Source organism: Hemiscyllium ocellatum, chromosome 13 (assembly GCF_020745735.1).
Source record: "Hemiscyllium ocellatum isolate sHemOce1 chromosome 13, sHemOce1.pat.X.cur, whole genome shotgun sequence".
NCBI lineage: Eukaryota > Metazoa > Chordata > Chondrichthyes > Orectolobiformes > Hemiscylliidae > Hemiscyllium > Hemiscyllium ocellatum.
Window position 1 is genome coordinate 60,078,087 of NC_083413.1, and position 12,163 is coordinate 60,090,249.

General features: G+C 43.4%; 1 protein-coding gene across 2 annotated transcripts in view; it reads right to left on the bottom strand.

Annotated features, from left to right (window-relative positions):
* sgpp2 (sphingosine-1-phosphate phosphatase 2) overlaps window positions 1–7,116 on the bottom strand; it is a 48,715-nt gene extending 41,599 nt beyond the window's left edge. For both annotated transcript variants that reach the window (XM_060834226.1, XM_060834225.1), the window contains exon 1: window positions 6,711–7,116. In XM_060834226.1, coding sequence (XP_060690209.1) covers window positions 6,711–6,992 — 282 coding nt within the window. In that variant the 5' untranslated portion in view covers window positions 6,993–7,116. The remainder of the gene's footprint in view (window positions 1–6,710) is intronic.
* Between the last annotated feature and the right edge of the window lie 5,047 nt (window positions 7,117–12,163).

The following is a 12,163-nucleotide window of genomic DNA, read 5'->3' on the forward strand; positions in this document are numbered from 1 at the left end:
GCGTAGAGGAAACCATATTGAGACCAATGGACGCAGTAGATGAGGTGGGTGAAGGTGCAGGAAATTCTCTGCTGGATGTGGAAGGATCCTTTGGGGCCTTGGATGGAGGTGAGAAGGCAGGTGTGAGTACAGGGTTTACACCTCTTGTGGCGGCAAGGGGAGGTGCTGGGAGTGGAAGGTGGATTGGTGGGGGATGCATGGACCTAACAAGGGACTCACAGAGGGAATAGTCTCCGCAGAACACAGATAGGGATGGGGATGTAAGTATATCTCTGGTGGTAGCATCTGATTGTGAGTGGTAGAAATGATGGAGAATAATTCGCTGTATCTGGAGATTGGTGGAGTGGTAGATGAGGACCAGGGTGTTCTATATCCTTGTTGCGGTTGGAGGTGTGGGAAGTTGAGGAGATGTGCTGGAGGGCATTATTGACCATGTGGGAAGGGAAATTCTGGTTCTTGAAGTAGGAGGTCATCTGGGATGTCCTGAAGTGGAATTGTTCCTCCTGGGAGCAGATGCAGTGGAGGCAGAGGAATTGGGATTAAGGGATAGAGTTTTTACAGGAGGGAGCAATGGGAGGAGGTATAGTCCAAGTAGCTGAGGGAGTTGGTGGGTTTGAAGTAGATGTCTGTGTTCAGTCGGTTGCCAGGAATGGAGATAGAGAGGTCCAGGAAGGAGAGGGAGGTGTCTAGGATGGTCCAGATGGACTTGAGGTCAAGTTGGAATGTGTTTATGAAGTTGGTGAACTATTTGACCTCCATATGGGAGCACAAGGTGGCGCCGATACAGTCATCAATGTAGAGGAGGAAAACGTGGGGAGTGGTGCTAGTGTAACTGTGGAAGATGGACTGTTCCACATATCCGACAAAGAGGCAGGCATAGCTGGGACCCATGTAGGTGCCCATGGCTACCCCCTCAGTCTGAAGGAAGAGGGAGGTTTCAAAGGAGATGATGTTGAGGGTGAGGACCAATTCAACCAATTGAATGAGTGTGTCATTGGAGGAGTACTGGGCGGATGGGAGAGGAAGAAACAGAAGGCATGGAGGCCTTTGTCATAGCGGAAGGATATGTACAGGGACTGGATGTCAATGGTGAAAATGAGGCATTTGGGGCCATGCAAATGAAAGTCATGGAGAAGGTGGAGGACGTGGGTGGTGGCCTGAATGTATTTTAGGATTTCCTGGACCAAACGGAACAGTATAGTATCAAAATATCTGGCAACTCATGGAACGTTTCAGAGAACACCTCTGTGACAGATGCACCAAACAACCCCTTTGCTCTGTGGCTGACCATTTCAACTCCCCCTCCCGCTCTGCCAAGAACATGTACATCCTGGGCCTCCTCCACCACCAAATCCAAGCCACCCGACACCTGGAGGAAGAAAGCCTCATCTTCTACCTTGCAACCCTACAACCACACGGCATCAATGTCAATTTCCCATCATGTGCCCTCCCCATACCTCATCCCAGATCCAAACCCGTCCATCTTTCTTCCCACTTGTCTGCTTCACCCTCCACTCTGATCTATCACCATCACCCCCCACCTGCATCCACCTATCACCTTCCTGCATCTTTCCCCCCAGCCCCATACCTCTCCTATTTATCTCTCAGCCCTCTTTCCCCCACCCCCCACATTCCTGATGAAGGGCTTATGCCCGAAATGTTGACTCTCCTATTCTGTGATTACTGCCTGACCTGCTGTGCTTTTCCAATGCCACACTTTTCGACTCTGATCTCCAGCATCTGCAGTCCTCACTTACACTTTAATGCAGGGTGGTCTGTCCACAGACTTTGTGAAACCAAAAGGTGAGCTAGTCCCATAGAATTCTTAGCTTCAGATCTGTCAATGTAGCCATAGTATTCATGTGGCTGGTCCAATTTGATTTCACCCCCCAGGATGATGAGAGTGTGAGTTTTAGCAATAGTAATGCCACTGAATGACAAAATTCTTGATTGTTGGAGGTAGTGAAATGTTACCTTGACATAAGAAGCAATTCCTCTCAACTCCTTCTGGAAGTCAGCTCTTTTGTCCATGTTTGAAACAAGCAGGTAATGAGACTATGGTGATCTTGGGAGGGGGCACCAAATTGATTGTCAGTGTTGATTAAGCGCCATGGAATAGCTCGTTTGATGATCCCTTTCATTACATTGTTGATGATTTGCGAATAGATTGATTGGGCAGTGTGGGCAGGAATGAGTTTGTCCTGCTTTTTGTGCATGCTCTTCATGGAAAATGTTTCATATTAGTGGGTAGATGCCAGTATTGTGGCTGCACTAAACAGAATGGCTTGAGGCCCAGTTTATTTTAGAGCAGACTACTTCAATACAACTCTAGAATGGTGTCAGGGTCTTTGCAGTATCCAGCACTTTTAACCATTTCTTTGTATCACATGGAATGAGTTGAGTTTGCTGAGAAGTGGCATCTGGGATGTTGGAGACTTCAGGAGGAAGGTGAGATGGATCATCCACTTGGCACTTATGACTGAAGATGCTGGCAAATTTCTTTTGCATTGGTGTTCTGGGCTCCCCCATCATTAAGGATGGGATTATTTGTAGGGCCTCATCTTCTTGTTAGTAGTTTAATTTCTCACCATCATTTATAGCTGGATGTAATAGGAGTCAAAAGTTTAGATCTGATCTGTTGGTTTTGAGATGCTTAGTTCTGTTTAGCACATGCAGTTTCTGTTGTTTGGCATGCAAGTTGTCTGGTGTTGTAGCTCACTGGGTTGATAGACAAGTTAAGTCTTGCATGTCCTCCTGCAGTTTTCATTGAACCAGAGTAAATTCCCTGGTTTGATGATAATGATAGAGTGAGGGGATATGCAGGGCCATGAGGTTACAGGTTGTGGCTGAATGCAATTCTTGTGGTTAATGTGGTTAAGTGCTGTGCACTTCATGGATGTCCACTTTCAGTTTCTAGATCACTTCAAGGTCAGTCAGTGACTGTGCTTCCCAACACGATGGAGGGTATCCTCAATGTGAAGATGGAACATCATCTCCACAAGGACTGTGCGGTGCTCACTCCTATTAACAATGTCATGGACAGATGCATCTGTGACAGATAGATTGGAGAGAATAAGGTCAAGTAGGATGTTCTATCTTTTTGGTTACCTTACTATTTGTTGTTGTCAGGTTAATGCAGTTTCATCCAGATTTTGTAGAGGTGTGATATAACTGAATGGCTTGCTAGACCATACAGAGAGAATCTGAGAGTCAATCACATTGCTGTGGAGTGACATGTAGGGCAAATTCAGATAATGACAGCAGATCTCCTTCCTAATGATATTACTGAACCAGTTGGATTTTTATGAAAATCAACAATGGTGTAAACCAGCTTTTAATTTCAGATGTAGTAATTTAAATTCCAGTACCTGTAGTGGATTTTGAACCAGGCCCCCTGACATAACCACTGCACCCATTTGAATTATACATGTCCATGGTGCAATTTGCTGCATGCCCTTGTTCCTTTCATCTCTGTAACATCTCCAGCTTTATCATCCCCAGGTATCTATACCCCTCTAATTCTGACCTCATAGTCATCTTCAGTTTAAATTGCTCAAGCCTTGGTGGGTGTCCACAACTGCCAAGCCCCAGCTTCTAGAATTCTCTTCCCACATGTCTCTATATTACCTTTCTCCTTTAAGATATCATTTAAAACCAATCAATGTATTCACCAACTGCCTGATGTGGCCTGGTGTCAAATATTGCTTCATAATGCCCCTGTGAAACATATTTGGAGGTTTCATTTTGCTAAAGGCACAAAAGAAATCCAGGGTGTTGCTGCTGTTATTTTTGTTACCATGTGCTCAATGATTGACATGTTCTTGTTCAGATCATCACTGCCTCTGGAATTTGTTTAATGTATAGTCTGAGACTTTATATAGAAAAGCAAAGTAGAATTTGTTGTGCAATGTCATATTCATTGTCCTGATTATGTGCAATCTTCAGATCCAATCCTCTTCCTGACTGAAATGATTCTGGGAGGGTTAGTCTGCTTGGCAGAGAAGGGGCTTCTTCAAGAGTCCTATTCCATTTGTACCTATTCTCTGATCTTTCCATCTGTCCCTCACCAAAATAATGGTGGTAAGCTGTGAGAACCCTGTCAGGGTTTTGGGTTTGCATGTGTTCTTTTCAGTAAAGCTACCTACATTTTTACAGTTGGCCAATATAGTTATGGATTAATATATATTACAGAACGCTTTCAAGGTGAGAGGTGAAAAGTTTAAGGGGAATATATGCAGCAAGTACTTTACACAGAGGGTGGTGGTGTCTGGAACACGTTGCCAACAGAGGTGGTAGAGCTAGGCACGGTAGATTCATTTAAGATGCATCTGGACAGATGCATGAGTAGGTGGGGAGCAGAGGCATACAGATGCTTAGGAATTGGGCGAGAGATTTCTAGACAATAGATAGAGCCAAATGACCTGTTCCTGGGCTGTAAATTTTCTTTGTTCTTTGTTCTACAGTGGCTGATAATCATTGGACTATTGCCTGTCTGTAAAATAAAACAGCATTTTTGGAATCTCTGGTTCTAGCTGTTTAGGTAAAAAGTGAGGTCTGCAGATGCTGGAGATCAGAGCTGAAAATGTGTTGCTGGTTAAAGCGCAGCAGGTCAGGCAGCATCCAAGAAACAGGAAATTCGATGTTTCGGGCAAAAGCCTGATGAAGGGCTTTTGCCCGAAACGTCAAATTTCCTGTTCCTTGGATGCTGCCTGACCTGCTGCGCTTTAACCAGCAACACATTTTCAGCTTCTAGCTGTTTATTCAAAAATACATAGAAAATACCCATTTAGCCTATCATTTGATTGTGACATTATTTCCTAAAATATGTTTCAATCCCACTGAACCACTTAATAAGTAGTCTGTGGCTCCATTCCATTCATTTCTTCTGAAGAAAACCATTGCCACTGCTGCAAAACTCCTTTCTTATTGTCTGTGGATGTCAGCTTAGATTGATTTCAGATTTCAAATATATTGATTTCAAAACCTTCCTTAACTCACAAGCAAGGAAGTTGTGAGAGCTTTGTACAATCCTAATTGGCTCTCAATGCAGTGTATGTCCAGTATGTGTACCACACTTTGGAAAAGATATGAAGACTCCAGAGAAGGTGCAGAAAAGGATCACAGGAATAGTTTTAATAATTGGCAACTTCAATTATGTCAGTTGAGTGGAGAAGACTAGAAGGTTGAGAGAGATTCGATAGAAAAGTTTAGACAGAGCAAATAGAGAGAGATTGTTTCCAATGACAGACACCAGTATTACATTTTTTAGATTAGATTAGATTATTTACAGCGTGGAAACAGGCCCTTTGTCCCAACAAATCCACACCGACCCGCCGAAGCGCAACCCACCCATACTCCTACATTTACCCCTTACCTAACACTACGGGCAATTTAGCATGGCCAATTCACCTGACCCGCACATCTTTGGTGATGTGGGAGGAAACCGGAGCACCCGGAGGAAACCCACGCAGACACGGGGAGAACGTGCAAACTCCACACAGTCAGTCGCCTGAGGCGGGAATTGAACCCCGGTCTCAGGCACTGTGAGGCAGCAGTGCTTGCCACTGTGCCGCCCATGATTTCATTTTATACTACTCCTGTGAAGCACTTTCGCATATTTCATTATAGTAAAGGCACTAAATATAAAATGTTGTCGGAGACTTGATTCAACTGTGGTTTTTAAAAGGGAATTTTATGCATCTCAGGAGTGGGGAAAAAAGGGTTACAGGGAAAGAACTGGAGATTGAAACAATGTTCTTGCTTACGGGAAGTATAGACAAACTCGGCCGAATGGCCTCCTTCAGTGTTTACCCATTCCATGATTTTCTAACAGATGGATTGATGGGGTGGCACGGTGGCTCAGTGGTTAGCACTGCTGTCTGACAGTGCCAGGGAGCCAGATTCAATTGCTGCCTAGGGCAACTGTCTGTGTGGAGTTTGCACACCCCTCCCCCCTGCCGTGTCTGCGTGGGTTTCCTCCGGATGCTCTGGTTTCCTCCCACAATCCAAAGATGTGCAGGTTAGGTGAATTGGCTGTGCTAAATGGCCTGCAGTTAGGTGCATTAGTCAGGGGTAAGTGTAGGGGAATGGGTCCGGGTGGGTTGCTCTTTGGAGGGTCGGTGTGGACTTGTTGGGCCGAAAGGCCTGTTTCCACAGTGTAGGGAATCTAATTGATAGTTAATGGCCAGGCAATCTAACCCCATGTTGCAGCCCACTATCCACAATGTAACACTGGGCAAATGCAGGTGTTCTTGTATTCTGAAAGCTGACATTTAATCAAGTTTTATTTGAACTTTTTAATATTTGTAGTAAGTAAACTCCCAATTGGCAATTTACCTTCAGTGGCAGCGCCCAGTGTGAATAACCTGGAGATCTGATTTGCCTCGCGGGAGGCAGTACTGTAGCTGTTTATCTCGCTATTAACAGTCGCCTTATTTGTTTTATTCGACTCCTCCCATATGGCAGCTTTCCTTCCTCTGCTATTAAGCTGGCTAACTGGAAAGAGCAGTTCTACCGGCTTAAGAATCTCCTATCAATGCAATGAAACGCCTTTCTGGTTAAACAGTACTTATCGGGCAAAGTCCAGAGCGAATAGTTTAAAACGGTTAGACAAGGGTGGGGGGACTCATTCAAAACGAATCTATTAAAGGAGCACCGCAGGTGTGAAGCAAAGAGAAATGAATGCAATCATAATTTGGCGCTTTTCTCACCTTCACTACACATCCGCTCACCCCATGACTGCCCTTGCTTTCCTGTCCATGAGGGTATTGATGTGACCCATTGAGCTGGTGCCTCTGGTTACCATTTGTACATTCACTGCTCCTGATGACACTCCCTTTCTCCCCGGGTCCCTGATTCCCAGTTGCGTTGGTATGAGAGTTGCTCCAGTTGCCGGGAAGGCAGTCTTCAACTCGCAGAAATAACCCGCAGCATCTCTGAAAACTGGCGACGAGGTGAGGATCCTGTAGGAACTGGAGGAAGGAAGTCTTCATCGTTTTTTGTTGTTGTTGCTGGAAAAATCTCCAAAAGTACGGTCTGGGAGATCAGTCGATAAATGTGGATCTGACCCTCGGGAAGATAGCTCTCACCTCACACACGCTACTCTTTACCTGGGAGTCTGACACAACAGGTTATTTTTAAACGAGGAAGTGAGAAGTGTCTTTTAATTGGATTAACTGCAGTCCTAGCGCCAGCAGGTTCAGGCAGCAATTTAGGCTGTCTCCGCCGACTAGATGGCATCATTTTACCTGCTCTCAGGCAGTTTGCGGTGGAGTGGTAATGAATATATACGTAGGATATATGTCTCCCGAATGTGGAACCTGTGCTTCATTAGGTACAAAAGCTTTTAAGGGGAATCTAGCTAAGGACATGAAATCGAAAGGAATAGAAGTTTGTGCTGATAGGGCGAAATGAAAGACGTGGGAATAACCACAGGGATAACGACCTGTTTCAGTCCTCTTCTCTGTAATTCCCTTGTGACCTGCAGGGTAATAAAACCGAAGACTACTTCAGCTGAAATTGTATTAGCACAAGAGCAATTCAGTTCAAAACATGTTGTTTACCAGGGAGCTTGACATCTCTTATTGACTACCATGATGCCTGTTAGCAATACTGCTTTTTCACCCCAGAGACAAAGTTAAATGTCTTCATGACAAGTGTGTGTACATATCTGGATGTGTATATGAATAGGAAGGGTTTGGAGGGATATGGACCGGTTGCTGGCAGGTGGGACTAGATTGGGTTGGGATATCTGGTCAGCATGGATGGGTTGGACCGAAGGGTCTGTTTCCATGCTGTACATCTCTATGACTCTATGACGCTATGTTTTTAAAATTTCATTCAAGTCGTACTAAATCCAGCCTGATAGGCAGACATAGTGTTCTCTAAAATGGTTTCACTGTAAAAGTTGCGTTTATCAATAGGTAGTAGCAAATATGCAATAGATGTGGATATTCATTCTGCTGAAGTTGTTGCTACATGAAAGATGTGCTATACATCTCGATGACTCTATATAATAAACAAGAGGTGCAATATATCTGAAAATAAAGATATTTCATACAGTTCCCTTTGTTACCAGATGTTAACACATTAAACATAGGAGGAAGGTTACCTGTGTGTATGTTTTTCTAGCAAAATAGAGAAGTATTCCAAATGATTGCTTTATGCTTTTGCTAGGAATCAGAAGAAATCTTTTCACTATGGTTAGAATCACCCATGGAAAAAAATGTAATACTTACAACTTTATGTAACAACATGTCCCAAGGCCTCCCAAACAAAATTTAATACTGAGCCATATAAAGTGGTGTTGGCTGTGATTTAGTTCTTGCATTAAGTGTCATTATCAAACATGCACACCCATCTCTTTCCTGGTTATGAACTGATGGGATCCCCATGTGGCTTCTATGTGCCCTTAAATGCCCTTAACTTAGGCCCTTAACTAGTCAATGTCAAGTCTCTCAAGGGATCAAGGACACTGGAAGACAGAAACTCCTGTAAGAGCCATGGGAGATCCATGCAAGTCCTGTTAAACATTGTTCCCAAAACATTAGCTTTGGTTCTTGGATTGCTAGTCCAGTGACAGTACCACTATTCCTTTTACTCCATTTAAGAAACATCATAAACAGAAAAAGAGGCAGATAGATGAAAGAAGGGAATTGCAGAGGTGAGGGTCCCAGCAATGAAAATTTGCTCTACACAAAATGCGAGGATTGGAGGTCTGCAGAATTATGGACTTGGAATTGATACAGTGATGGGGAAGGGCAAGGCTATAAATGGATTTTAGATAGATTCCCTGCAGTGTGGAAACAGGCCCTTCAGCCCAACAAATCCACACCGACCCTCTGGAGGGCAACCCACCCAGACCCATTCCCCTACATTCACCCCTGACTAATGCACCTAACACTACAGGCAATTTAGCATGGCCAATTCACCTAACCTGCACATCTTTGGACTGTGGTAGGAAACCGGAGCACATGGAAGAAATCCACGCACACACGGGGAGAACTCCACACAGAGGATTTGAAACCTTTCTCTACCATTGAGGCAATATTCACATTGCAGGGAAGGAAGTAATAGTCTTGTTGGCAAGGGAATGGAGTTTTTAGCTGGAACCAAAAGCCATGGCTTTGGCTTTCTGACTATTTAGTTGCAAGAAATGGTTGATCATCTAAAACTAAATATCAACAAGCTGTTTGATGATTTAGAAATGCTGGTGGGATTGAATGAGTTGATGGTGAGTTGGGGTTGGGTATGTTTTTGAACGGCCCCTCCAAAGGACAGTGTGTGGATGGGAAATACAAGGAGCTAAGGATAGATCACTGGGGAAAACCAGAGGTCATTTTACAGGAGTGGGAACAGAAACCCTTGTTGGTATTACTAGATAAAGAAGAATGCGAGTGCAGTCTAATGTAGCCAGACAGACATTGGACGAAGATGGTGAATCCTCTCAAAGGCTCCAAACAGGTCAAGAAGACTGAGAAGGATAGGTTAGCCTGTCACAGCAAGACTTTGAGAAGAGCCATTTTGTTACAGTGCCAGATGTGGAAACTTGAGTGTAGGGATTTAAACATACAATCCCTGGAACATTAGAAATGGATTTGGGATACAACAATATATTCAAGGAATTTGAAGAGGAGAAAGAAAGTAAATTTGGCAGGAGTTTGCAGGAATGGAAATGTCAAGCAGTGGTTTAGTTGCAGAGGGATGAGGATGTAAGATTTGAAGGAATATAGACAATACCTGAGGAGTGTGAATTGTTAACATTATCAGCTGATGTTGGCATTATAAGGATGAAGAAAGATAGATAGAAATAGATAGAAATTTATTGTTATTTGAATTTGTGAACCCCTGACTAATGCACCGAACACTACAGGCAATTTAGCATGGCCAATTCACCTAACCTGCACATCAATTTAAAAGTAAATTGTGTATAAGTCGCCACAAAAACAGTGCCATTTAATTACATAAATTATGTCTTTAAAATAGAGACAAAGTTCAGCCAAACATCATCTTTTGCTCATTCCACAACTTCCTGGTTTAATGAACTGGTCACTGCTGAAGACTGGGACCTGCCCAACTGGGGGGCCTCACAAAACTGTCGAGAACCAGGCCCTGTTGAAACTGCTGCACCTCAGCCACAGAAAGAAGAAAAGATGAATTTTACACAAATGGTGAAATAAATAAATAAGAAGAAGAAATAATTTTAAAAAGGATGCATCTAGTCAAATACTACCTCTCCTGCTTCCTCCACTAAGTTGAGAATTTTATGTTTAGCATTCAATAGGAATATGTTTGACAGAGCAGATGTGGATCTTGGAGATAAGGTGTGCTCATGATAACATGAGAGGAAAGAAGAGAGAAATTAGACAAATCTGTAAGTGTAGTGTTTGCTCAGGGTCTTCCCCAGTAAAAATTTGGCCATGTGGATTACCTTAAGGAAGGGAAGGGGCAGTTGTTTGAATGGTCTCAACCTTTGTGACAAAGAAGGTCCTGAGATGGATTGCAGCAGCTTTCAGGACTTTAGTATATAAATACCTGCTTCATTGCTGTGAATACTCAGAAGGTCTGGCAGCATTGGTGGAGAAAAAAACAAAGAAAATGCTTTGTATCAACTACAGCCATTCTTCAGTGCATCTCTTTCTCCTGTTGTTGTGCTAAAATGACAAAAGTTACATTTAACATTGCCCTTCTAACATTCAAACATCATTTCAATACACCTGATTTAAATACATATACAGATAGATGTTCCATTCATCACCCATGGCTTATGTTAGGAAGTCAGAAACTGAGAAAAATGGGCAAGGATAGAACAGAGCATAGTTCCATCCATTTTATTCTTTATCTATCCCAGTTCCATCTAATAAGTTGGCACTGGAGGACGAGTGCGGTTCACATTGCTTCATATTCCTTGCACACAACAACCTGCAAAAATGTTTCACAATGTGGCACGGTGGCACAGTGGGGGCGGCACGGTGGCACAGTGTTGGGCGGCATGGTGGCACAGTGGTTAGCACTGCTGCCTCACAGCGCCTGTAGACCCGGGTTCAATTCCCGACTCAGGCGACTGACTGTGTGGAGTTTGCACGTTCTCCCCGTGTCTGCGTGGGTTTCCTCCGGGTGCTCCGGTTTCCTCCCACAGTCACAAAGATGTGCGGGTCAGGTGAATTGGCCAAGCTAAATTGCCCATAGTGTTAGGTAAGGGGTAAAATGTAGGGGTATGGGTGGGTTGCGCTTCGGCGGGTCGGTGTGGACTTGTTGGGCCGAAGGGCCTGTTTCCACACTGTAAGTCTAATCTAATGTCAATAAAATACAAGACAAATTTGGTTCAATTTCCCAGTGTGTTCTGGTATAATCTAGCCTTGCCCAACCTGTTTATATTATACCTAGAAAGTGTTAAGAAACATGAGAACATAAAACCAGAAGTATGTTTCAACTGATAGGTTCATATTCTGGTTGATGTTTTAAGTTAATTATGTTTTAATTTTCATTGTCTTATATTATGACATTTTCCCACACTTCTTCCTCTAACAGTTCACTACATGATGCAAACCTCATATTCCATGCTTCAATAAAGGTTCCAATAAAGGAAAACTCTGATTTTCATTTCATTTCATATATTGTTATTAAGACAGGCACAATATCAATCTTCGACATCTTAATGCACTCTTCACTTTTAATATGAGGTTAGATTAATCTCTTACAAGGTATTCAGAATTCAAAAATCTAAAGTCTGGAGCTGCATATTATGCTTCTTTTGTACAATTTCCAATAGGCCTGGATTTGAGACAAAGGGAATTGGTTTTTGTTTAGGGATACTATCAAGCAAGGAACCGCAAGATGATCACTCTGTCCAGACAATTGCACAAGCAAGAGGCCTGGAGTATTCTCATTGTCCGAATACCTCTAGAATATTTTTGGCAGGTTGCCAGTTATGAGTGCATGAATAGGAGGACGGATAGAATTTCCAACAGTTCTACTGCAGGACTTTAATGGGAATTAGGTCTTAAATGGAAAGGATGCCTCTGGGGCAAGAAGGGATGGAGTGGGATCGGGGAACTGAGCCAGAAACAGTTGGTGTGAATACTTTTGTGTGGCCAGAATGCTCTTCCTGGTCCCCCAAAACTAAAGGCCAAGGATTTTTGATCCCCAATTTCAGAGCAACTTG